Below are 25,725 nucleotides of genomic sequence, written 5' to 3'. Positions count from 1 at the left end.
TAATAATGCATGATAATAATGCATGATAATAATGCATGATAATAACGCATGATAATAACACATGGTACAAATTCATGATAATAGCACATCACAATAACGCATTATAATAAAACATGGTAATAACACATCACAATAACGCATGATAATAACACATTGTGTAAACGCATGATAATAACACACGGTAATAACGCATGATAATAACACATGGTACAAACACATAATAATAACGCATGATAATAACACATCACAATAACGCATGATAATAACACATGATAATAACACATGATAATAACACATGATAATAACACATGATAATAACATGATAATAACACATGATAATAACACATCACAATAACGCATGATAATAACACATGGTGCAAACACATGATAATAACACATGATAATAACACATGGAAAGGGGTTGGAGGCGAATGAAAAACAAATAAGTGCTACCAAATATAACAATAGGCATTTCATAAATATTTGAATAAAGTGTTTAAATAAGAAGTATTAAACACGTGTGTAAAACCACAATGAGGACATAGCAAGTTTTCATTAATCATTGGGTACATTGTACAAAAAACACCAGAGTAATCTGAAATAGAGACATAATTCATGTTCAAATTCACAACATAACATACATAGGCATTTCATCATTAAGTCCTTTAGGAAATCATGTCTGGAGGGTGAAAATCCCAAAACATTCTCTTTTACTCAAAGTATTATTGATATCACCTCCCCTCAGTTCTGCTCTGTTCTGTTCTGCTCTGCTCTGTTCTGTTCTGCTCTGTTCTGTTCTCCTCTGCTCTCCTCTGTTCTGCTCTCCTCTGTTCTGTTCTGCTCTCCTCTCCTCTGTTCTGCTCTCCTCTGTTCTGTTCTGCTCTCCTCTGTTCTGCTCTCCTCTGTTCTGTTCTGCTCACCTCTCCTCTGTTCTGTTCTCCTCTCCTCTGTTCTGTTCTGCTCTCCTCTCCTCTGTTCTGTTCTGCTCACATCCTCTGTTCTGTTCTCCTCTCCTCTGTTCTGTTCTGCTCTCACATGATCCTCTGTTCTGTTCTGCTCTCCTCTCCTCTGTTCTGCTCTCACATCCTCTGTTCTGTTCTCCTCTCCTCTGTTCTGTTCTGCTCTCCTCTCCTCTGTTCTGTTCTGCTCTCCTCTCCTCTGTTCTGCAAACCTCTCCTCTGTTCTGTTCTGCTCTCCTCTCCTCTGTTCTGGAGGCCTCTCCTCTCCTCTCCTCTGTTCTGTTCTGCTCTCAAATCCTCTCCTCTGTTCTGTTCTCCTCTCCTCTGTTCTGTTCTGTTCTCCTCTCCTCTCCTCTGTTCTCCTCTCCTCTGTTCTGTTCTGCTCTCCTCTCCTCTGTTCTGCTCTCCTCTCCTCTGTTCTCCTCTCCTCTCCTCTCCTCTCCTCTGTTCTGTTCTGAGATCCTCTCCTCTGTTCTGTTCTGCTCTCCTCTCCTCTGTTCTGTTCTGCTCTCCTCTCCTCTGTTCTGTTTCCTCTCCTCTGTTCTGTTCTGTTCTCCTCTCCTCTCCTCTGTTCTCCTCTCCTCTGTTCTGTTCTGCTCTCCTCTCCTCTGTTCTGCTCTCCTCTCCTCTGTTCTGTTCTCCTCTCCTCTGTTCTGTTCTGCTCTCCTCTCCTCTGTTCTGTTCTGCTCTCCTCTCCTCTGTTCTGCTCTCCTCTGTTCTGTTCTGCTCTCCTCTCCTCTGTTCTGTTCTCCTCTCCTCTGTTCTGTTCTCCTCTCCTCTGTTCTGTTCTGCTCTCCTCTCCTCTGTTCTGTTCTGCTCTCCTCTCCTCTGTTCTGCTCTCCTCTCCTCTGTTCTGTTCTGCTCTCCTCTCCTCTGTTCTGTTCTCCTCTCCTCTGTTCTGTTCTGCTCTCCTCTCCTCTGTTCTGCTCTCCTCTCCTCTGTTCTGTTCTGCTCTCCTCTCCTCTGTTCTGCTCTCCTCTCCTCTGTTCTGTTCTCCTCTCCTCTCCTCTCCTCTCCTCTGTTCTGTTCTCTCCTCTGTTCTGTTCTGCTCTCCTCTGCTCTCCTCTGTTCTCCTCTGTTCTGTTCTGTTCTCCTCTCCTCTCCTCTGTTCTCCTCTCCTCTGTTCTGTTCTGCTCTCCTCTCCTCTGTTCTGCTCTCCTCTGTTCTGTTCTGTTCTCCTCTCCTCTCCTCTGTTCTCCTCTCCTCTGTTCTGTTCTGCTCTCCTCTCCTCTGTTCTCCTCTCCTCTGTTCTGTTCTGCTCTCCTCTCCTCTGTTCTCCTCTCCTCTGTTCTGTTCTGTTCTCCTCTCCTCTCCTCTGTTCTCCTCTCCTCTGTTCTGTTCTGTTCTCCTCTCCTCTCCTCTGTTCTCCTCTCCTCTGTTCTGTTCTGCTCTCCTCTCCTCTGTTCTCCTCTCCTCTGTTCTGTTCTCCTCTCCTCTGTTCTGTTCTGCTCTCCTCTGCTCTCCTCTGTTCTCCTCTGTTCTGTTCTGTTCTCCTCTCCTCTCCTCTGTTCTCCTCTCCTCTGTTCTGTTCTGCTCTCCTCTCCTCTGTTCTGCTCTCCTCTGTTCTGTTCTCCTCTCCTCTCCTCTGTTCTCCTCTCCTCTGTTCTGTTCTGCTCTCCTCTCCTCTGTTCTCCTCTCCTCTGTTCTGTTCTGCTCTCCTCTCCTCTGTTCTCCTCTCCTCTGTTCTGTTCTGTTCTCCTCTCCTCTCCTCTGTTCTCCTCTCCTCTGTTCTGTTCTGCTCTCCTCTCCTCTGTTCTCCTCTCCTCTGTTCTGTTCTGCTCTCCTCTCCTCTGTTCTCCTCTCCTCTGTTCTGTTCTGTTCTCCTCTCCTCTCCTCTGTTCTCCTCTCCTCTGTTCTGTTCTGCTCTCCTCTCCTCTGTTCTGTTCTGTTCTCCTCTCCTCTCCTCTGTTCTCCTCTCCTCTGTTCTGTTCTCCTCTCCTCTCCTCTGTTCTCCTCTCCTCTGTTCTGTTCTGCTCTCCTCTCCTCTGTTCTCCTCTCCTCTGTTCTGTTCTGTTCTCCTCTCCTCTCCTCTGTTCTCCTCTCCTCTGTTCTGTTCTGCTCTCCTCTCCTCTGTTCTGTTCTGTTCTCCTCTCCTCTCCTCTGTTCTCCTCTCCTCTGTTCTGTTCTGTTCTCCTCTCCTCTCCTCTGTTCTGTTCTGTTCTCCTCTCCTCTCCTCTGTTCTGTTCTCCTCTCCTCTCCTCTGTTCTCCTCTCCTCTGTTCTGTTCTGCTCTCCTCTCCTCTGTTCTGTTCTCCTCTCCTCTCCTCTGTTCTGTTCTGTTCTCCTCTCTCTCTCCTCTGTTCTGTTCTGTTCTCCTCTCCTCTGTTCTGTTCTCCTCTCCTCTGTTCTGTTCTGCTCTCCTCTCCTCTGTTCTCCTCTCCTCTGTTCTGTTCTGTCTCTCCTCTCCTGTTCTCTCCTCTGTTCTCCTCTCCTCTGTTCTGTTCTGCTCTCCTCTCCTCTGTTCTGTTCTCTCTCCTCTCTCTGTTCTCCTCTGTTCTGTTCTGTTCTCTCTCCTCTCCTCTGTTCTCTGTTCTGTTCTGCTCTCCTCTCTGTCTGTTCTCCTCCTCTCCTCTGTTCTGTTCTGTTCTCCTCTCCTCTCCTCTGTTCTCCTCTCCTCTGTTCTGTTCTGCTCTCCTCTCCTCTGTTCTGTTCTGTTCTCCTCTCCTCTCCTCTGTTCTGTTCTGTTCTGTTCTCCTCTCCTCTCCTCTGTTCTCCTCTCTGTCTGTTCTGTTCTCTCTCCTCTCCTCTGTTCTGTTCTGTTCTGCTCTCTCTCCTCTGTTCTGTTCTGTTCTCTCTCCTCTCCTCTGTTCTGTTCTGTTCTCCTCTCCTCTCCTCTGTTCTCCTCTCCTCTGTTCTGTTCTGCTCTCCTCTCCTCTGTTCTGTTCTCCTCTCCTCTCCTCTGTTCTGCTCTCCTCTCCTCTGTTCTGTTCTCCTCTCCTCTGTTCTGTTCTGCTCTCCTCTCCTCTGTTCTGTTCTGCTCTCCTCTCCTCTGTTCTGCTCTCCTCTCCTCTGTTCTGTTCTGCTCTCCTCTCCTCTGTTCTGTTCTGCTCTCCTCTCCTCTGTTCTGCTCTCCTCTCCTCTGTTCTGTTCTCCTCTCCTCTCCTCTCTCTCTCTCCTCTGTTCTGTTCTCCTCTCCTCTGTTCTGTTCTGCTCTCCTCTCCTCTGTTCTGCTCTCCTCTCCTCTGTTCTGTTCTGCTCTCCTCTCCTCTGTTCTGTTCTGCTCTCCTCTCCTCTGTTCTGCTCTCCTCTCCTCTGTTCTGTTCTCCTCTCCTCTCTCTCCTCTCCTCTCCTCTGTTCTGCTCTCCTCTCCTCTCCTCTCCTCTGTTCTGTTCTCCTCTCCTCTCCTCTCCTCTCCTCTCCTCTCCTCTCCTCTGTTCTGCTCTCCTCTCCTCTCCTCTCCTCTGTTCTGTTCTCCTCTTCTCTCCTCTGTTCTGTTATCCTCTACTCTCCTCTGTTCTGTTCTCCTCTCCTCTCCTCTGTTCTGTTCTCCTCTCCTCTGTTCTGTTCTCCTCTCCTCTGTTCTGTTCTCCTCTCCTCTGTTCTGTTCTCCTCTCCTCTGTTCTGTTCTCCTCTCCTCTGTTCTGTTCTCCTCTCCTCTGTTCTGTTCTCCTCTCCTCTCCTCTGTTCTGTTCTCCTCTCCTCTCCTCTGTTCTGTTCTCCTCTCCTCTCCTCTCCTCTGTTCTGTTCTCCTCTCCTCTGTTCTGTTCTCCTCTCCTCTCCTCTCCTCTCCTCTCCTCTGTTCTGTTCTCCTCTCCTCTCCTCTGTTCTGTTCTCCTCTCCTCTCCTCTCCTCTGTTCTGCTCTCCTCTCCTCTGTTCTGTTCTCCTCTCCTCTCCTCTGTTCTGTTCTGCTCTCCTCTCCTCTGTTCTGCTCTCCTCTGTTCTGTTCTGTTCTGCTCTCCTCTGTTCTGTTCTGCTCTGCTCTCCTCTGTTCTGTTCTCCTCTGTTCTGTTCTCCTCTGTTCTGTTCTGTTCTGCTCTCCTCTGTTCTGTTCTGCTCTCCTCTCCTCTGTTCTGCTCTCCTCTCCTCTGTTCTGCTCTCCTCTCCTCTGTTCTGCTCTCCTCTCCTCTGTTCTGTTCTGCTCTCCTCTCCTCTGTTCTGTTCTGCTCTCCTCTCCTCTGTTCTGTTCTCCTCTCCTCTGTTCTGCTCTGCTCTGTTCTGCTCTCCTCTGTTCTGCTCTCCTCTCCTCTGTTCTGTTCTGCTCTCCTCTCCTCTGTTCTGCTCTCCTCTGTTCTGTTCTGTTCTGCTCTCCTCTGTTCTGTTCTGTTCTGCTCTCCTCTGTTCTGTTCTGCTCTCCTCTCCTCTGTTCTGTTCTGCTCTCCTCTGTTCTGCTCTCCTCTGTTCTGCTCTCCTCTGTTCTGCTCTCCTCTGTTCTGCTCTCCTCTCCTCTGTTCTGTTCTGTTCTGCTCTCCTCTGTTCTGTTCTGTTCTGCTCTCCTCTGTTCTGTTCTGTTCTCCTCTCCTCTGTTCTGCTCTCCTCTCCTCTGTTCTGCTCTCCTCTCCTCTGTTCTGTTCTGCTCTGCTCTCCTCTCCTCTGTTCTGTTCTGCTCTCCTCTCCTCTGTTCTGTTCTGTTCTGCTCTCCTCTGTTCTGCTCTCCTCTGTTCTGCTCTCCTCTCCTCTGTTCTGTTCTGTTCTCCTCTCCTCTGTTCTGCTCTCCTCTGTTCTGTTCTGCTCTCCTCTCCTCTCCTCTGTTCTGCTCTCCTCTCCTCTGTTCTGTTCTGCTCTCCTCTCCTCTGTTCTCCTCTCCTCTCCTCTGTTCTGTTCTCCTCTCCTCTCCTCTGTTCTGTTCTCCTCTCCTCTCCTCTCCTCTGTTCTGCTCTCCTCTGTTCTGTTCTGCTCTCCTCTCCTCTGTTCTGCTCTCCTCTGTTCTGTTCTGTTCTGCTCTCCTCTGTTCTGTTCTGCTCTCCTCTCCTCTGTTCTGTTCTGCTCTCCTCTGTTCTGTTCTGTTCTGCTCTCCTCTGTTCTGTTCTGCTCTCCTCTCTCCTCTGTTCTGTTCTGCTCTCCTCTGTTCTGTTCTGTTCTGCTCTCCTCTGTTCTGTTCTCCTCTGTTCTGTTCTCCTCTGTTCTGTTCTGTTCTGCTCTCCTCTGTTCTGTTCTGCTCTCCTCTCCTCTGTTCTGCTCTCCTCTCCTCTGTTCTGCTCTCCTCTCCTCTGTTCTGCTCTCCTCTCCTCTGTTCTGTTCTGCTCTCCTCTCCTCTGTTCTGTTCTGCTCTCCTCTCCTCTGTTCTGTTCTCCTCTCCTCTGTTCTGCTCTCCTCTGTTCTGCTCTCCTCTGTTCTGCTCTCCTCTCCTCTGTTCTGTTCTGCTCTCCTCTCCTCTGTTCTGCTCTCCTCTGTTCTGTTCTGTTCTGCTCTCCTCTGTTCTGTTCTGTTCTGCTCTCCTCTGTTCTGTTCTGCTCTCCTCTCCTCTGTTCTGTTCTGCTCTCCTCTGTTCTGCTCTCCTCTGTTCTGCTCTCCTCTGTTCTGCTCTCCTCTGTTCTGCTCTCCTCTCCTCTGTTCTGTTCTGTTCTGTTCTGCTCTCCTCTGTTCTGTTCTGTTCTGCTCTCCTCTGTTCTGTTCTGTTCTCCTCTCCTCTGTTCTGCTCTCCTCTCCTCTCCTCTGTTCTGCTCTCCTCTCCTCTGTTCTGTTCTGCTCTGCTCTCCTCTCCTCTGTTCTGTTCTGCTCTCCTCTCCTCTGTTCTGTTCTGTTCTGCTCTCCTCTGTTCTGCTCTCTCTGTTCTGCTCTCCTCTCCTCTGTTCTGTTCTGTTCTCCTCTGTTCTGTTCTGCTCTCCTCTGTTCTGTTCTGCTCTCCTCTCCTCTCCTCTGTTCTGCTCTCCTCTCCTCTGTTCTGTTCTGTTCTGCTCTCCTCTGTTCTGTTCTCCTCTGTTCTGCTCTCCTCTCCTCTGTTCTGCTCTCCTCTGTTCTGCTCTCCTCTGTTCTGTTCTGCTCTCCTCTGTTCTGTTCTGCTCTCCTCTGCTCTCCTCTGTTCTGCTCTCCTCTGTTCTGCTCTCCTCTGCTCTCCTCTGTTCTGCTCTCCTCTCCTCTGTTCTGCTCTCCTCTCCTCTGTTCTCCTCTCCTCTGTTCTGTTCTGCTCTCCTCTCCTCTGTTCTGCTCTCCTCTCCTCTGTTCTCCTCTCCTCTGTTCTGTTCTGCTCTGCTCTCATCTGTTCTGCTCTCCTCTGTTCTCCTCTCCTCTGTTCTGTTCTCCTCTCCTCTGTTCTGCTCTCCTCTGTTCTGTTCTGCTCTCCTCTCCTCTGTTCTGCTCTCCTCTCCTCTGTTCTGCTCTCCTCTCCTCTCCTCTCCTCTGTTCTGCTCTCCTCTGCTCTCATCTGTTCTGCTCTCCTCTGTTCTGCTCTCCTCTGTTCTGCTCTCCTCTCCTCTGTTCTGCTCTCCTCTGTTCTGCTCTCCTCTGTTCTGCTCTCCTCTCCTCTCCTCTGTTCTGCTCTCCTCTGTTCTGCTCTCCTCTGTTCTGCTCTCCTCTCCTCTGTTCTGCTCTCCTCTGTTCTGCTCTCCTCTGTTCTGCTCTCCTCTGTTCTGTTCTGCTCTGCTCTGTTCTGCTCTCCTCTGTTCTGTTCTGCTCTGCTCTGTTCTGCTCTCCTCTGTTCTGCTCTGCTCTGTTCTTCTCTGTTCTGCTCTGTTCTATTCTGATCTGTTCTGTTCTGCTCTGCTGTGTTCTGCTGTGTTCTGCTCTGCTGTGTTCTGCTCTGTTCTATTCTGATCTGTTCTGTTCTGCTCTGCTGTGTTCTGCTGTGTTCTGCTGCTGTGTTCTGCTCTGTTCTGCTCTGCTGTGTTCTGCTGTGTTCTGCTCTGCTGTGTTCTGCTCTGCTGTGTTCTGCTCTGTTCTGCTCTGCTCTGCTCTGCTGTGTTCTGCTCTATTCTGTTCTGCTGTGTTCTGCTGTGTTCTGCTCTGTTCTGCTCTGTTCTGCTCTGCTGTGTTCTGCTCTGTTCTGCTCTGCTGTGTTCTGCTCTATTCTGCTCTGTTCTGCTCTGCTGTGTTCTGCTCTGTTCTGCTCTGCTGTGTTCTGCTCTGTTCTGCTCTGCTGTATTCTGCTCTGTTCTGCTCTGCTGTGTTCTGCTCTGTTCTGCTCTGCTGTGTTCTGCTCTATTCTGCTCTGCTGTGTTCTGCTCTGTTCTGCTCTGTTCTGCTCTGCTGTGTTCTGCTCTGCTGTGTTCTGCTCTGCTGTGTTCTGCTCTGTTCTGCTCGGTTCACCATTTACTTTTGCCTGGCACACACACCCACATTCTCAGAATACGACTAACCACACACTTAAAATATGAATGTAGAATGACGACTGTGTGTGTGTGACTATGTGTGTGACTGTGTGTGTGTGTTACTGCGGCCTCTTTAACATTAGGAGGCTGAAGTAGTGTATTGTTCTATTCCTAGAGCTCCATATCAGAACAGCAGAGAAACAGAGAGAGAGATACCCTGTATAGACATACTATAGAGTAGAGCGCCCATTGGAACCCTGTCACATTGTCGAACACAAAGAGCCTTGGAACACAGTGGAAACTGGGACACAGCAGAACAGAGAAGAAGAGAGTGATCAAGGTAAAGGATAGAGGTGGAATTGATGCCACTTCTCATAGAAAGACGAGGTTTAGAATGCAACATGTAGAGCTGAGTGACGTAGATCAGAGGGCAGTGTGGCTCCAACAGAGAGATAGAGCCCTGTGACTAAAGCAATGTGAGAGAGGAGAACTAGAAGCCCTAGTTCACTGCAGCACTGACAATATAAGGAGACTGGAATAGAGTTGGAAGGGGTACAGAGAAGCATCAAAAGACAAGGAAGTTATACCAACACTGTGAAATAGCATCTTAGAGAATGCTAGATCAATGAGTTACGATTCCATTGTCTTGAGAAACACACTGTTCTCTTTTCCACACCTGTCAAACAGGCACACGCCTGGAGCTAATTATTCACCTGTATGAGGACTATTCAGAGTGCTGCAGATAGAAATGCAACAAATAGATCATTACAATGATTATGACATGGTATGGAATCATCTCAATTGAATGCATGGTGTGCTTATCTGCTATGTAGTTGTCAATGTCGTGCTCAACTGCACAGGACTGATGGACCCAGGGAGGCCTGTGCTGTGCCCCATGGTAGGGCAAGAGGTGGGCAACTCCTTGGAGCTCCTCTAAAACACCTGCTTCAACTAACAATGCCCTATATTGACGACCATGATTAGTTGATTAGTTGAAAAACTTGCCCCTCCCCCTAACCTCACCACCGGCTGCCCTCCACCCTGACCACGCCCATTGGCCCCGCCCAGCCTAATCACCTCAAAACCGTGCTTCTCGGATGGAACCCAGACGAGCCTCTTTGCCGCCCAATCAGCTTGGCTGGAGGCGGAGAATACGTGGCCAGTGGGGGTAGAGGAGGTGGGCGAACCTGGCACCGCCCCTGTGGACAGGAAGCGTGTGACATCATTGGCAACACCGCCCCCTGACGGCCTGGACATGGTGCTGCTGGCAATGAGAGAGAGATAGAGAGAGAGAGAGAGAGAGAGAGAGAGAGAGAGAGAGAGAGAGAGAGAGAGAGAGAGAGAGAGAGAGAGAGAGAGAGAGAGAGAGAGAGAGAGAGAGAGAGAGAGAGAGAGAGAGAGAGAGCGAGAGAAAGATGGGGAATGGGGAATGGGAAGGAGAGAGACAAGAGACAAGAAAAACAGTGTTAGACATTTTTCACTAAGTCACGTGTCACGTGAGTGTGTGAGTGAGTGAGTGAGTGAGTGAGTGAGTGAGTGAGTGAGTGAGTGAGTGAGTGAGTGAGTGAGTGAGTGAGTGAGTGGACTGAATAAGTAGATGAAAATCAGAGCAGTGTATTTCACTGATCATGCATGAGAGTGTGAGTGAGTGGAGGAGGACTGCCTAACTATCAGACATTGACAGTGATGTGATCCCTCTCAAGAGAGCAGTAGTAGACTAGAAAGTACACACACCAAACACACACACACCAAACACACACACACACATAATGCACACACACACATAATGCACACACACACACACACAGAAAATGAGAGCAGTAGGACCACACAGCCCAGATACAGTCCCGATAGTCAGAGATGGCATAATTGGAAGAGAGAGCAAATCAAGGAGACAGTCAGGGTGGAAGAGAGAGAGATGGATGGAGGGATGCAGGGGGAAGGGAGCAGAGGGATACATCAACTGACTCAGTAAAGTGACATGACAGTCAGAGCTTAGAGAGAGAAAGGGTGAGAGAGAGAGAGAGAGAGAGAGAGAGAGAGAGAGAGAGAGAGAGAGAGAGAGAGAGAGAGAGAGAGAGAGAGAGAGAGAGAGAGAGAGAGAGAGAGAGAGAGAGAGAGAGAGAGAGAGAGAGAGAGAGAGAGAGAGAGAGAGAGAGAGAGAGAGAGAGAGAGAGAGAGAGAGAGAAAGGGAGAAGGTGAGAGAGAGCGAGAGGGAGAGAGAGAGAGAGAGAGAGAGAGAGAGAGAGAGAGAGGGGAGAGAGAGGGGAGAGAGAGCGAGAGAGAAAGGGAGAGGGTGAGAGAGAGCGAGAGAGAGAGAAAGAGAGAGAGAGAAAGGGAGAGGGTGAGGAGCGAGAGAGAGAGAGACATTGTACATTGTTACAACACTGTATATATATATATATATAATATGACATTTGTAATGCCTTTATTGTTTTGAAATTTCTCTATGTGTGATGTTTACTGTTCATTTTGATTGTTTATCTCACTTTTGTATATTATCTACCTCACTTGCTTTGGCAATGTTAACACATGTTTCCCATGCTAATAAAGCCTCTTGAATTGAATTGAGAAAGGGAGGGGGAGAGAGAGAGAGAGAGTGAGAGAGAGGGGCAGAGAGAGGGAGAGAGAGAGAGAGAGAGAGAGAGAGAGAGAGAGAGAGAGAGAGAGAGAGAGAGAGAGAGAGAGAGAGAGAGAGGGGGCAGAGAGAGGGAGAGTGAGAGAGAGAGTGAGAGAGAGAGAGAGAGAGAGAGAGAGAGGGGCAGAGAGAGGGAGAGTGAGAGAGAGGAGGGGAGGTCTACTCCACAGTTGGCTGATATTACTGTATTATCATAGCAACAGTACTAAGATTAGGTCACACAGAGACACAGAGGACCTTTTACAGTCCAGTCCACTCTGCTGGAGTCACGAGTAAACCACTTCTAGTAGTCAACCACTGTGGGACAAAGACAGCTCTATATCAACATGTACCACCAATCCCTGGCTTTAACAATCAAATCCTCCACGATGGGTGTGATTGTAAGGGAAGTACTGTGTGTATTAGTAGCCATTGAGTAGTGAAGCTGAGTCTGCCATATAGGCCATTTCTCAGAAGTGTCTGAAAACTAGTATGGATTGATTTAGTGATTGGTCTGAGGGTGTCAATCATCTATAGACTGCTTGTTTATATCTTTATTGGCTCCTTAAGGACACTGATATTGTCTACCCCAATAAATGACTACTCATCATTTGGATTGAAGCAGAACCCCTCTGCAAACATTACATAATGTGAGTCTGAGTGTCAACCCGACCCAAAACACAAGGTCTGTTGCTGTCTGTCATCACAGATAAGGTGTCTACTCTCTCCACCCAGACCGCCCTGATTCCTCCCGTGTCATTCTGTCTGTCATCACAGATAAGGTGTCTACTCTCTCCACCCAGACCGCCCTGATTCCTCCCGTGTCATTCTGTCTGTCATCACAGATAAGGTGTCTACTCTTTCCACCCAGACCGCCCTGATTCCTCCCGTGTCATTCTGTCTGTCATCACAGATAAGGTGTCTACTCTCTCCACCCAGACCGCCCTGATTCCTCCCGTGTCATTCTGTCTGTCATCACAGATAAGGTGTCTACTCTCTCCACCCAGACCGCCCTGATTCCTCCCGTGTCATTCTGTCTGTCATCACAGATAAGGTGTCTACTCTCTCCACCCAGACCGCCCTGATTCCTCCCGTGTCATTCTGTCTGTCATCACAGATAAGGTGTCTACTCTTTCCACCCAGACCGCCCTGATTCCTCCCGTGTCATTCTGTCTGTCATCACAGATAAGGTGTCTACTCTCTCCACCCAGACCGCCCTGATTCCTCCCGTGTCATTCTGTCTGTCATCACAGATAAGGTGTCTACTCTCTCCACCCAGACCGCCCTGATTCCTCCCGTGTCATTCTGTCTGTCATCACAGATAAGGTGTCTACTCTCTCCACCCAGACCGCCCTGATTCCTCCCGTGTCATTCTGTCTGTCCCTCTGTCTCCGGCCTGAGTAGGTCTACACCTGCACTGACACCTACTCCTGTCTGTCTGTCATACTGTGTACACACAGCAGATTACTGTTGATGAGTCACTCCAAACAGAGAGACAGAGTGCAGCTTCCTTACTGATGAGAGAAGGAAGATGAAGGATGGCCAGAAATAGTCATCAGATATCCTGAGGCATTCCTTATCATCTGTTTATACATGTCTGTCTGCATTTATCATTATAACAAAAGCTTATAGCACATCTGAACAAGGCTGTCTTTGGGCGTCCATCACTGGCTGACCAAGCACACTCCCCAATACACCACCACAGTGCAGTATTAAAGACAATACTTGCGGGGTTTGTGTGGAGGTCAATGCGGGGGTGCGAGAGGAATGTGTGTGTGAGTGGTGGTGGTGGTGGGGGGTGGGGCATGGTAACGCCTTTTCTTTACGCTTAAATCTGAGGAAAAAAGCCGAGTGTTGTGGCAGCGGTGACATTGTGACTCAACCACCGCCTGAAACTGTCGCTGGCAGACAGACACACTAGCAAGCTCCCCCGTCCAAAATATTAGTGCGTCCGCTAACCGGAGCCATACGAAAGATTCCCATTCTACTACCTGCAACACCATACCACCCGACAAAAGCCATGAAGCCAAACGCCAACCACACCTCGAGCATGAGGTATGAATAATGATTAGAGGATTCGTTATAGCATATAGCCTAATGATAGACTCAATGGACCACATTAAAGAGAGCGCATGGAATTTAGCCTTACAGTTAGCTTTGGGGTGGTCAGTCACTAATGTGGGTTAAATAATAACCTAATAATAATATCAATAATAACAGGTTAATAATACGAATATCTTACGGATAAGAAGACATATTATACTAGCGTTATAATAATATACTTATAATAAACCCTTCATTAATAAAGCAACATAATTACAACTGCTTGCATTCTCTTGTCTAACAGCTTAACAATATTTTCGGTTTGCTATGTGATCGTTTTGTACCATTCGTGGGCCTGCATGCTAACCGGAGGGCCAGGCAGCACGCCGCTGGAAGGTCCCCTATTGGGTGTAATGTTCGGCGTTATTCCACCCGCATTTAGACTAACCTAGCTAGGTTAGCAAGTAGCCAACACCAATGAAATATGATGCGTCGCCGTGCAGGATATTACACTATCTACGACTGAATTAGAGTTGGCTATTGGTAACTAAATATCTCACCTTCACAATGTTCTCCGAGACGTGGATAAGTCTAGGGCCCGAGGAGGAAAGAAATAAGACGGGTTCTCCGATTTTTCCTGACTTAAATGAGGTGAGAGGAGCGTACCGCAAATGCGGCTTTTATCATTACACCGCTCTCTCAGTCGAAGCCGCACACACACATTCTACTGATCATAAAACAGACAGACAGAAGGGTGAGGGCGAAGCGCCGGCTTCAGGGCAGCACAGTCACTTCCTGTCTATACACCAATAAAAAAATAACTTAAATGTAAGTCCCGATTTATAAATATAGTCTTCGAATGAAAATCTACAACTGCTGTGAATCCCCGCCCATTGAATGAGACGATCCTGTCCAGCCCCTTCACTGGCACAGATACAAGCGACAACAAATGGGATCTTGAGAGATCCCAATTGCCACAAATCCTAACCAATCAGACAAAATATTGGGCAGTCCCATCAGTCTGACGGACGTGTGGAATGCACAATTGGAGTAAAGTAGCAGGTGCCCATGCAGTTTTCTCGCGGTGGGGTAGGGAGATTTGCACGCTCTTTGTTGATGACAGCATCCCTTGTCTGTCACTCGGAGTGGGACGGAATAGTCCCTAGACATTGATCTAAGGTCGGTTTTGGGTTGAATTAAATGGTTAATGCTAGGTTTGGAGAAAGTACTAAGCTGATCTTAGACCTGTGCACAAGGACTGTCTATTGGAAAAGCCGGGCTACTAAAAGAGGTGACCGCCACAGATTCCTACGAACAGTTACCGTCTCCGAGTCTTAAGAATCCTGTGTTGATGTCTGGCTGGCGACCGCAGCTACAGGATGCTATAGTACTGCTCAAAGTGTTTTGCCATTTAAAGACAAAACCGGTGCACCAGTCATTGCTCATCAATTATTGTGATTATATGGGACTAGGTATTCTTCTAAAAATAGATCATTTCTGTTGCATCATTAATTGTTTTAAATGTATTTTTAGGTAATAAACATGTGATAACATATTCTATGTAGTTTACAAGCCTGCACACCTTGCACAGTGAAGACACAGTAATTAACTGTATTGTAATGGAGGCAGTCTTTTACAGATATTCAGGCCTACGTTGTGACCAACTACACCTTTCCATTCAGCAAAAAATAAATGAGACTTTTATTTGACAATGAGAGAATCTGAGACTCAAGTACAAAATAAACCAGAATTGACTCATATCAATCAATGTGTTTTATTTGCTCTATAGTGCCATTCTTTTTCACATGGAAGTGCTTTCTGCCACAAACAGTAGTGAAATGATTATTTTTTTGTGATACAACAGAGAAGGATGGGAAACGTATACAGTGGTATCTGTAGAAAATAATAATAGAGTACAGCTAGTAACAACCCGATACCACTAACGTACATCTCAACATAACTTAACCTGCAATATCAGAGTTTTATTCTGGAATCTAATAAAGCAACCAACCAGGAAGTCATCAAGTAATCCATCTGGCTATGTTGTTGTTGTGTGGGATGCGTTAAAAAAAAAAGACTAACACAGAGGTCAGAGTCCTGGTGGTCAGGGTTCAAGTTACCCCCCCCCCCCCCCCCCCCCCCCCCCCCACACACAGGATGTGGAACAGACGGGACCGGCCATTCACCTATAAATAGAACTCGGTGGCCATGGAGACATAGAAAAATAAGGAAAGACACGGAAGTTGAATAAATGTCAATAACACCAACTATAACCGATCAATATGGTTGTAAATCATATCATGGAATCTGCTTTAAAAGGTGAAATATCCATGTTTCCTGTCCAAAAGGTCAGTGTGTGTGAAGTGCTTCTTTCTATATACAGTATGCAGTATACAGTATGTGACGTCTTAAAATGCCATTTCAATAGCCGTTTGTGTACTTTTACTGTGCTTTGTATGTACGTATGTGATATTTGCCTTTGAGTTAATCCATAGTGTCAATTTACTTCTGTGCAAAGATGCAAGTACAAGTTTCAGAGTTGTCTGTCCTTGTAGTAGGTAGAACCATACAGCCCTGGTATATCATCTAGTGGTCAAGACAATTGGTCAACACTTTACATGAAGTTATATCATGTAGATTCATGATATATTGTGCATGGTATCTGCTGGTAAGGTGCATAACCCAATGATTTTGAATTGTAATACTGCAAAAGGAAAGTGAATAGATTCTATTTGAAATAATGACTTAGTTATTATGTAATACCACACATGGCAGTTTAACTTAATGTAAAGTGTGACTAAATATTGTGGTAGTAACGGCATAGAAGTTAGAACTCTTCGTCTCTCAATAACATCAGTATCCATATTTCAGAAACCATCCCTTTCAGAAGAGTTACACGACTCAACAAAATAGACAGGCAATAAAAACATCCAATTTGAACATTGCAAATCTTGTGCTAGTTATAGAATAACACCATAGCCTTCTTTTTGAAGGCATCACCTAATGTATTCGTCTCCCACATAGTGTGAGACAGACACCAACCAAAGCAGAATCATAGACTTCTTTTTGAAGGCACCGCCCAATGCATTAGTCTCCCACATAGTGTCAGACAGACACCAACCAAAGCAGAATCATAGAATTCAGGATTAGTCATCCATTCTAATTCAGCTTAGGGTGCTCTGCCAAGGCCTGGACACTTCCAACAATGTCACCTTAAAGGTAAACTCAGCTAAATGACGTTGCCACGAGCAGCACTGCAGTTATTGAGATGAGTGAGACGCAGGACTTCACTCTCACAGTCACACACACGGGTGAAAGTAGATGTCATTTCTTCCCAGTATGGGACCTCCTATGTTCACATGATCACACAATTCCATATAGAATCTATTCATTCATTCCATATAGAATCTCTATTCATTCATTCCATATAGAATCTCTATTCATTCATTACATATAGAATCTATTCATTCCTTCCATATAGAATCTATTCATTCATTCCATATAGAATCTCTATTCATTCATTCCATATAGAATCTCTATTCATTCATTACATATAGAATCTATTCATTCCTTCCATATAGAATCTCTATTCATTCATTACATATAGAATCTATTCATTCCTTCCATATAGAATCTCTATTCATTCATTCCATATAGAATCTCTATTCATTCATTACATATAGAATCTATTCATTCCTTCCATATAGAATCTCTATTCATTCATTCCATATAGAATCTATTCATTCCTTCCATATAGAATCTCTATTCATTCATTCCATATAGAATCTCTATTCATTCATTACATATAGAATCTATTCATTCCTTCCATATAGAATCTCTATTCATTCATTACATATAGAATCTATTCATTCCTTCCATATAGAATCTCTATTCATTCATTACATATAGAATCTATTCATTCCTTCCATATAGAATCTCTATTCATTCCTTCCATATAGAATCTCTATTCATTCCTTCCATATAGAATCTCTATTCATTCCTTCCATATAGAATCTCTATTCATTCATTACATATAGAATCTATTCATTCCTTCCATATAGAATCTCTATTCATTCCTTCCATATAGAATCTCTATTCATTCCTTCCATATAGAATCTCTATTCATTCATTACATATAGAATCTATTCATTCCTTCCATATAGAATCTCTATTCATTCCTTCCATATAGAATCTCTATTCATTCCTTCCATATAGAATCTCTATTCATTCATTACATATAGAATCTATTCATTCATTCCATATAGAATCTCTATTCATTCATTCCATATAGAATCTCTATTCATTCATTACATATAGAATCTATTCATTCCTTCCATATAGAATCTATTCATTCATTACATATAGAATCTCTATTCATTCATTCCATATAGAATCTATTCATTCATTACATATATAATCTATTCATTCCTTCCATATAGAATCTATTCATTCATTACATATAGAATCTCTATTCATTCATTCCATACAGAATCTCTATTCATTCATTCCATATAGAATCTCTATTCATTCATTCCATATAGAATCTATTCATTCATTACATATAGAATCTATTCATTCATTCCATATAGAATCTCTATTCATTCATTCCATATAGAATCTATTCATTCATTACATATAGAATCTATTCATTCCTTCCATATAGAATCTCTATTCATTCATTACATATAGAATCTATTCATTCATTCCATATAGAATCTCTATTCATTCATTCCATATAGAATCTATTCATTCCTTCCATATAGAATCTATTCATTCATTCCATATAGAATCTCTATTCATTCATTCCATATAGAATCTATTCATTCCTTCCATATAGAATCTCTATTCATTCCTTCCATATAGAATCTCTATTCATTCATTCCATATAGAATCTCTATTCATTCATTACATATAGAATCTATTCATTCCTTCCATATAGAATCTCTATTCATTCCTTCCATATAGAATCTCTATTCATTCATTACCTATAGAATCTCTATTCATTCATTACATATAGAATCCCTATTCATTCATTACATATAGAATATATGTCGTTCTGCCCCTGAACAGGCAGTTAACCCACCGTTCCTAGGCCATCATTGAAAATAAGAATTTGTTCTTAACTGACTTGCCTAGTAAAATAAAGATAAAATAAAATTACGTATAGAATCTTCATTCATTACATATAGAATCCCTATTCATTCATTACATATAGACATTTACATTTACATTTAAGTCATTTAGCAGACGCTCTTATCCAGAGCGACTTACAAATTGGTGCATTCACCTTATGACATCCAGTGGAACAGTCACTTTAACAATAGTGCATCTAAATCTTAAAGGGGGGAGGAAGGTATAGAATCCCTATTCATTCATTCCATATAGAATCCCTATTCATTCATTCCATATAGAATCTCTATTCATTCATTCCATATAGAATCCCTATTCATTCATTCCATATAGAATCCCTATTCATTCATTCATTCCATATAGAATCTCTATTCATTCATTCATTCCATATAGAATCTCTATTCATTCATTCCATATAGAATCCCTATTCATTCATTCCATATAGAATCTCTATTCATTCATTCCATATAGAATCTCTATTCATTCATTCCATATAGAATCTCTATTCATTCATTCCATATGGAATCTCTATTCATTCATTAGGATCTCTGTAGGCCTCGTACTAAAGATTTGTTATTTAACTTTTAAAATGTATTACCTTCTACTGTGGCACAAACCACCAGTCATGATGTTTTCATCTGATTGTCAAACAATCATTTCAAAGGGCTCCTTTACATGTTCCTCCAGTCTCAACATGTCTCCCGCCTCCAAACAGTGGTGGATGGAAAGAGACCTCTGTTACACAAAACACCAACAAGTGTAATGACATTTTGGTGATTGTCATTAGGCCAGAATGTATGCGTCCACTGCTGTCCGCGCGCGTCTCAGTGTCAGCCATCCATCTCAGCCTCGGCAACATTTTGTTTTCATTATTGTGATAGGCTCATGTTTTACCGGTATGGAATACCCTCACTATTTATTTAAACAGCGGAGAAGTTGAGCCTCACACTTCAACACTCTTAGTTGTTGTGGATATTGACCCACTATGCTGTTTACTTTCTGCATCTACGTCATATCGCTGAGTCTACCTTTAACATCCCTCCATTTCCCCCTTCAAATTCTACCAAATATACAGTATTCAGCAAATGAACTAAATAAAGAAAATACTGAGGAAAATCATACAAATTTAAATGTTTGAGGAACACAGAATAAGGTAAACATTAACATAAGATTGTCCCTTCAGCTGGGTTCTGTAGAATTTAAAAAATAACATAAGGTAACATTTTAATCAAAGTTCTGCTTACAAAGTACTTATAAACCTTTGTTTGTTAACCATAGTTAAACATATTAAACAATCAATCATAAGTTTAGAAGTAGACCTTCAAATAACATGTTACCAGACTATGCCCTCATATGGTTTTGTGCTGACACTGCACCCAGTGTGTTCAGTGTGAGTTGTAACTGAACAGGAGCTGCAGGTACAGACTGAAGCCAATAGGGGTCAGTGTTGTATGTGTGGTCAGCTAGGTGCTGGAGTCAGTGGTGAATGTAGCGGTTGGTTGACGGGACGGGTCTGAGACAGACAGGTCCATAATGATTCTGAAAGATCGCTATGTCCAAATCAGCTAACACAGTCAGAGTAGCAGCAGCCCATCTACCCCTTTCAATGACACTTCTCTCTCTCTTTCTATCCCTCTCTCTCCTTTTCTGTCCTATCTGTCTGTCCTTTCTCTCTGTTAGACAGTATACAGCATCTCTCTCTCTCCGTTTGTCTCTCGGCGTCTTTGTCGTGTCTTCTGTTTCTCTTTCTACACCTCTCTCAACTTCAGTCTCTCAATATTGTCCTTTTCCCTAAATCTTCTACTTACCTTTCTCTACGTTGGTCTCTTTCCCTATAAAGCCTGTCTCTCTTTCTGCTTCTCTCTCCCTCTGTCTGTCCCTGACTTCCTGTGGATCCCAGGTCACTTCCTGTCCCCTCTGCCTGTCGCCTCCCTAGTTAGTGTGGGTGGGTTGTGAGAGGGAGGATCGGTGCGTCAGGGGGGAGGGGCAGCCACCAGGGTTGCCCTCAGGGTCATTGTCAGGGGAGACGAGCTGCAGGGCTACTTCGTTCTCGTAGCAGAAGGAGGAGCGTGAGCCCTGGATGTACTTCTGCTCGGCCAACTCTTTAGCGCTGCAAGAGGGTGTGCTGGGAATCTCATAGGTCCGGTGGAAGAACGAGTAGTCCACCTGGATAAGAAAAAGAGAGGGGTCACTCTGGATAAGAAAAAGAGAGGGGTAACTCTGGATTAGAAAAAGAGAGGGGTAACTCTGGATAAGAAAAAGAGAGGGGTCACTCTGGATAAGAAAAAGAGAGGGGTCACTCTGGATAAGAAAAAGAGAGGGGTCACTCTGGATAAGAAAAAGAGAGGGGTCACTCTGGATAAGAAAAAGAGAGGGGTCACTCTGGATAAGAAAAAGAGAGGGGTAACTCTGGATAAGAAAAAGAGAGGGGTCACTCTGGATAAGAAAAAGAGAGGGGTAACTCTGGATAAGAAAAAGAGAGGGGTCACTCTGGATAAGAAAAAGAGAGGGGTAACTCTGGATTAGAAAAAGAGAGGGGTAACTCTGGATAAGAAAAAGAGAGGGGTAACTCTGGATAAGAAAAAGAGAGGGGTCACTCTGGATAAGAAAAAGAGAGGGGTCACTCTGGATAAGAAAAAGAGAGGGGTAACTCTGGATAAGAAAAAGAGAGGGGTCACTCTGGATAAGAAAAAGAGAGGGGTCACTCTGGATAAGAGTGTCTGCTAAATGGCTAAAATGTAGAGAAAAGGGAAAACGTAACAACGAAGCCAGCGGAGAATAAACTCTTTCCTCTTTTGTTTCTATAGGACCTCTCCCCCTCTTACCTGGTAACAGTTCTTCCTCTCGAAGAGCACAGGTTCGAAGCGGTGACCCCAGAGGATCTCGGAGGCGAGGTAGGAGCTGCGACACTGTGTGGTCATTGCTGTGGCCTCCACCATACCCTCCAGAATGACCACCACCTCCAACTCCGTGTCGCCCTCCAGAGTCCGACGGTCCATCTCGAAAAACGGTGACTCATCGTTGATCTCGTGGACGATGGTTACCGGGGAAACCAGGAAAATGCGGTCGGTTCCCGTGTCAAATCCCACGTTGACGTCCTCATTGTCCAGCGGGAGGAACTCTCCCTCTGGGGTCACCCTCGGCTGGGGGAGGGGGAAAGAACAAGGGTAGAGAAAGGGAAGGAAAGAGGGTATGAGGTTAGTGATTAAGTGTTTCGTTTTTACATTGTTTACAGGAACATATTGTATTGTTCAGTCCAAAGTCTTATTGTGTTATGTTCCACAGAAAGCTCTCGCCTGCCTATATTTATTGGCTGCACCAGTCTGCAGCCAAACTCCACAGGCCTAGGTTTACTACACAAACTTTTTCAGGAGTCAATCCCCAGCCTCAGCACTGAGAAACACAATTCTGCCATGATCCCCCAAAACTTATCAAAGCTGCCCCGTCTGAACTTTGACATGATCAAGGTTTTAAGAAGATCTAAATGTCCCTCTCTTCACCTCCCTGCTCTAGAGCCACATGAAACACAATAGATACAGACCGGCAGACAATATGTCAAAACACACACACACACACACACACACACACACACACACACACACACACACACACACACACACACACACACACACACACACACACACACACACACACACACACACACACACACACACACACACACACACACACACACACACACACACACACACACACACACACACACACACAAACACACACACTGATTTTCGGTTAAAGAATCCTGGGGAAATTAATCCCTTGGTAAATCTTCTAAACCCCTGAGGGAGAATAAAACAAGCTCTCATTAAACACAGACATCAGAGTACAGTCCAGATGGGCTCACTGATATCACTCTCCCTCTCTACTTCTACCCATCACTTTCCATCTCCCCCGCTCTACTTCTCCCCATCACTTTCCATCTCTCTCTCTCTCTCTCTCTCTCTCTCTCTCTCTCTCTCTCTCTCTCTCTCTCTCTCTCTCTCTCTCTCTCTCTCTCTCTCTCTCTCTCTCTCTCCAGTTACTGATGTGTCCTGCCTCTTCTACTGTTTACAGCCCCTTCAGTCTCTTTACAGTTACTGATGTGTCCTGCCTCTTCTACTGTTTACAGCTCCTTCAGTATCTTTACAGTTACTGATGTGTCCTGCCTCTTCTACTTTTTACAGCCCCTTCAGTATCTTTACAGTTACTGATGTGTCCTGCCTCTTCTACTGTTTACAGACCCTTCAGTCTCTTTACAGTTACTGATGTGTCCTGCCTCTTCTACTGTTTACAGCCCTTTCAGTCTCTGCTCCCTTCTTTCATCCCTCAACCAATCTTCTTCTTCATCTCCTTTCTTACCTTCATTAGCTGTGCACGTACGTGTGCCTCTACCAGGTGGCTCTTGCGTAGGTTCCCCACCCTCCACATCATGCAGAGTTTCCCGTCTCTCAGCGCCACCACTGCCGTGTCAGAGAACAACAGCGTCTCGTTACGCTTCTTGGGCTTAGCGATCTTCGCCATGACCGCTCCGATGATGAAGGCGTCGATGATGCAGCCCACAATGCACTGCAAGACGACCGCCATCACCGCCAGGGGGCAGGCCTCGGTCACGCTGCGGAAGCCGTAACCAATGGATGTCTGCGTCTCCAGGGAGAACAGGAAGGCCGCCATAAAGCTGTTGACCTGAACGAAACACGTTTCCTCCACTTCCACCACCGCCCCTGCTCCGGACTCATCTCCTCCCCCGGAAGAGGCACCCGAGCTGGGGTTGAGGCGGATGGCGAAGTCCCCATGCGCGGCAGCAATGAGCCAGAAGGCAAAGCCAAAGAGCAGCCAGGAGAGGAGGAAGGAGAGGCAGAAGATGACTAGCATCCAACGCCAGCGGATGTCCACGCAGGTGGTGAAGAGGTCGCTGAGGTAACGCTGGCCTCTCTCGCTCATGTTGACGAAGGTGACGTTGCAGCGCCCGTCCTTGCCCACAAAGCGGTGGCGGGGCCGGCGTCTAGAGCGCCGGGGGGGGCGGCGGCTTGAGGAGGAAGGGGACGACAGTGTTGAATCTCGGTCCGAGGACGAACAGCCTTCTCCCCTTCTCCCCAGACTTCCGCCCCTCCCGCCCCTCAGTCCTGAGCGCCCTCCTCCTTTCATCGATCCTTCCCCTCCTCCTGCCTCCAAGGCTCCGCTGGGCCTCCGTGCATTGCTGCCATTGCCCTGCAGGGGGAGTGCTTTGCCATTTCGGTTGTGTGTGGGGGAGAGACTGGTGGGGCTCCCTGAGCCTCCCGTGCTCCCCCCCACCCTGGCCGTGTCAGCAACACTCAGAGCCAGCTTAATGACTTCCTCCTCGTCTACCAGCCCGTCAACCACCGCACTGAAACGTCGCTTAACACGCGCCGCTTCCATGGTGCTAAATACAATATCTTACGCTGATGAAGCTGTAGTCTCAACTCCTATGTGCTTTGTGAGTTTATGACCACCTAGGTATTGATAAGAACCTGGTGTTCTGTACTTCTTTCCAGTTCCACTGTTTCTATGGTGAAAAGTAATCCATCTGATGTGGTAAAGGTAAATCCACGAGGAAAAACTGTATCCAGCAGTAGATGACTTCCCTCACTTCCCGGATCATTGTTCCACTAACTTTTTATTAACAGTCAGGGTTACTCACAGCTCTACAGTGTCCTGATTCACACTCTTCCTTCCCTTCTCTTGAAGGAAACTCAGTGGTCAAGTTGTTGCTGTATGTACTCCTCTGGTCAGAAACGTATTCCACAGCAGCAGATAGACAGTCTCGCAGTAATACTGTATAGTCCCTGTAGTACTTACACTCCTTTGGGCTGAAGAGGGAGATTACGCACGTGTCCAGGGTATCAACAGGAGGGACCCATAGTCTGTGGCCATCTTACAAGGAAGCAGGAGTTTTGCTGACAGTTTGAAGCAGCACAAGGGAAACACATTGATCAGGCTACAGGAACTGAGAAGCTTGAAAGGATGAGAGCTGGGGATACAATGGGGTAGTAGTAGTTGTGACAATACAGAGTCCAGGGGTAGATCCACAGTACAGTACAGTCAAACGGGGTCTACGTTTCTAACATGTATCTAACATGCAACCAGCAGAGAAAAGAATAGCATGCTGTTTCTTACGTTCCATGATCTTCACTTCCCAGTGGTTTGGTCATGGAAAATACACAAGGCAGATTGAAACAGAGGAGGAACTCCTTAGACTATTGATTCAGATAATGGTACACAATTCCAATCCATTCACTTCCTATTAGTCAGAATATGTTCCTCCATCCTTTGATATCTATGTTTCCTTTGCTACAGGGCCTTGGAACACATTTATGAGCTACAGTAGCCATGCACTGTGTAAATAATACTCACTCAGTGTCTCTCACAAGTGGGAGACTGTGACCAGCAGTTTCCCCTCAAATCCAAGTATCTTTTCCAAGCCACAAAAGTCCTCAAATGTCAGTGGTGAGTTCTTGGCACAACAAAAGCAGACTTTTAGAGACATTTGAAATATGTTTGCGGCTCTCTCAGGTGACTGCTGGATATCCTATTCCTGAGAGGCTCTGTGTTTCACCTAAAGGCATTGTCAATTCAGTACAGAACACACTGCACAGACTGACTACTGACCAGATCAGCTACATCGTATTAACTCAGTGTTGTAAAAATGTATACAACAATAAGGAGACTTACTCTCCACTACAACTGCATGGGATAATTCTCTACAACAGAGGGAGTGAGGGAAAGAGAGGGAGAAAGACAATAAATAAAAGGAGAGAGAATTAAATTACTTGACTAGAACGCCAAGGCATGTACAATTGTGTGTACTTTCTGTGTACCTATTGTTGAGTACCATCCTATACATATGACACCAGGATTAATTCTATACAACACCTATTATAGAGTCAAAGTGAATGTGTAGGAAGAGCAGAATCCTATTGGCCGGTTGTGGGGAAAGAGGGGAGGGGTAACAGGCACACAGGGCATACACCCGTGGATGACCTCTACGAAAACTCAGAGCTCAAAGGTTATTTCAGAGGTCAAATCCTGTCCAATCCTGGGACGGGAGGTGCCGTGTCCTTGTTTTTTCTAAACGGGTTGGTTTTAGTTCTCTCCTCTTGGTTCAAGTGTCACACTCAACACCCCTGCTTGACAGAGAACATACATGTTTATCCATTTCAGAAAAGCTTCCAGTCTAATTGCCTTGGAAAAATGTGGCAATAATGTGCAGAGGACGTGCAAGGAAAACTGGGTAAAAACAACAACCCACTGAGGCAAACAAAGGTAATATTTTGGGAAGAGAGATTTTTTTTGTTTGTTGCATGCCAAGTCCCTTAGGGATAAAAAACAAAGAAAACTCAAAAGGTTTGATTCAGGGCAAATCCAAATGACATAAAAAAGGTTTGATTGCGATATTAGACTTTACCTTCCTTACACATTTCCAGTGGACTGTGGTTTTCGAACGCTGGCAAGTCTTTGACCCCCAGTGAACAAGCTAAACATGTTACTAGGTTCCTGAGGAACAGTTCAACCCTTCACCAGCTCCCTGAGGACAGTTTACAGTATAACACCTTGACCAGATCACTGAGGACAGTTTACAGTGTAACACCCTGACTAAGAGCAACAAAGGCACAACACAGGAGAATACCAAGGCAACAGTCGTTACCTGGTGTCCAAGGTTTACACAGAGACAGGTGTTACCTACTGTCCTAGGTTTACACAGAGACAGGTGTTACCTACTGTCCTAGGTTTACACAGAGACAGGTGTTACCTACTGTCCTAGGTTTACACAGAGACA

General features: G+C 45.4%; 2 protein-coding genes across 9 annotated transcripts in view; both read right to left on the bottom strand.

The window, feature by feature from the left end:
• The window catches only part of LOC124004994 (myosin-10-like), a 96,268-nt gene extending 82,617 nt beyond the window's left edge, over positions 1-13,651 (bottom strand). For 5 of the 8 annotated variants that reach the window (XM_046313812.1, XM_046313813.1, XM_046313810.1 and 2 more), the window contains exons 1-2: positions 13,364-13,650; positions 9,221-9,404 (exon numbers count right to left, since the gene is read on the bottom strand). In XM_046313812.1, the coding sequence (XP_046169768.1) occupies positions 9,221-9,400 (180 nt within the window). In that variant the 5' untranslated portion in view covers positions 9,401-9,404; positions 13,364-13,650. Of the gene's footprint in view, positions 1-9,220; positions 9,408-13,363 lie in introns of all 8 variants that reach the window. The other 3 variants (XM_046313807.1, XM_046313809.1, XM_046313808.1) reach the window with 2 other exon arrangements.
• A 4,708-nt stretch (positions 13,652-18,359) lies between these two features.
• LOC124006424 (inward rectifier potassium channel 2-like) lies at positions 18,360-25,704 on the bottom strand. The gene is made up of 3 exons (XM_046316432.1): positions 22,290-25,704; positions 20,759-21,076; positions 18,360-20,099 (listed from the first exon to the last, which is right to left on the bottom strand). Exons 1-3 carry the CDS (start codon positions 23,325-23,327, stop codon positions 19,866-19,868), a joined length of 1,590 nt encoding a protein of 529 aa, XP_046172388.1. The 5' UTR covers positions 23,328-25,704; the 3' UTR covers positions 18,360-19,865.
• Between the last annotated feature and the right edge of the window lie 21 nt (positions 25,705-25,725).

The sequence above is a fragment of the Oncorhynchus gorbuscha genome, linkage group LG19 (genome assembly GCF_021184085.1).
Source record: "Oncorhynchus gorbuscha isolate QuinsamMale2020 ecotype Even-year linkage group LG19, OgorEven_v1.0, whole genome shotgun sequence".
Classification (NCBI taxonomy): domain Eukaryota; kingdom Metazoa; phylum Chordata; class Actinopteri; order Salmoniformes; family Salmonidae; genus Oncorhynchus; species Oncorhynchus gorbuscha.
The sequence above is the reverse complement of the archived record's forward strand: the minus strand, read 5'-3'. Positions and strand labels throughout refer to the sequence as shown.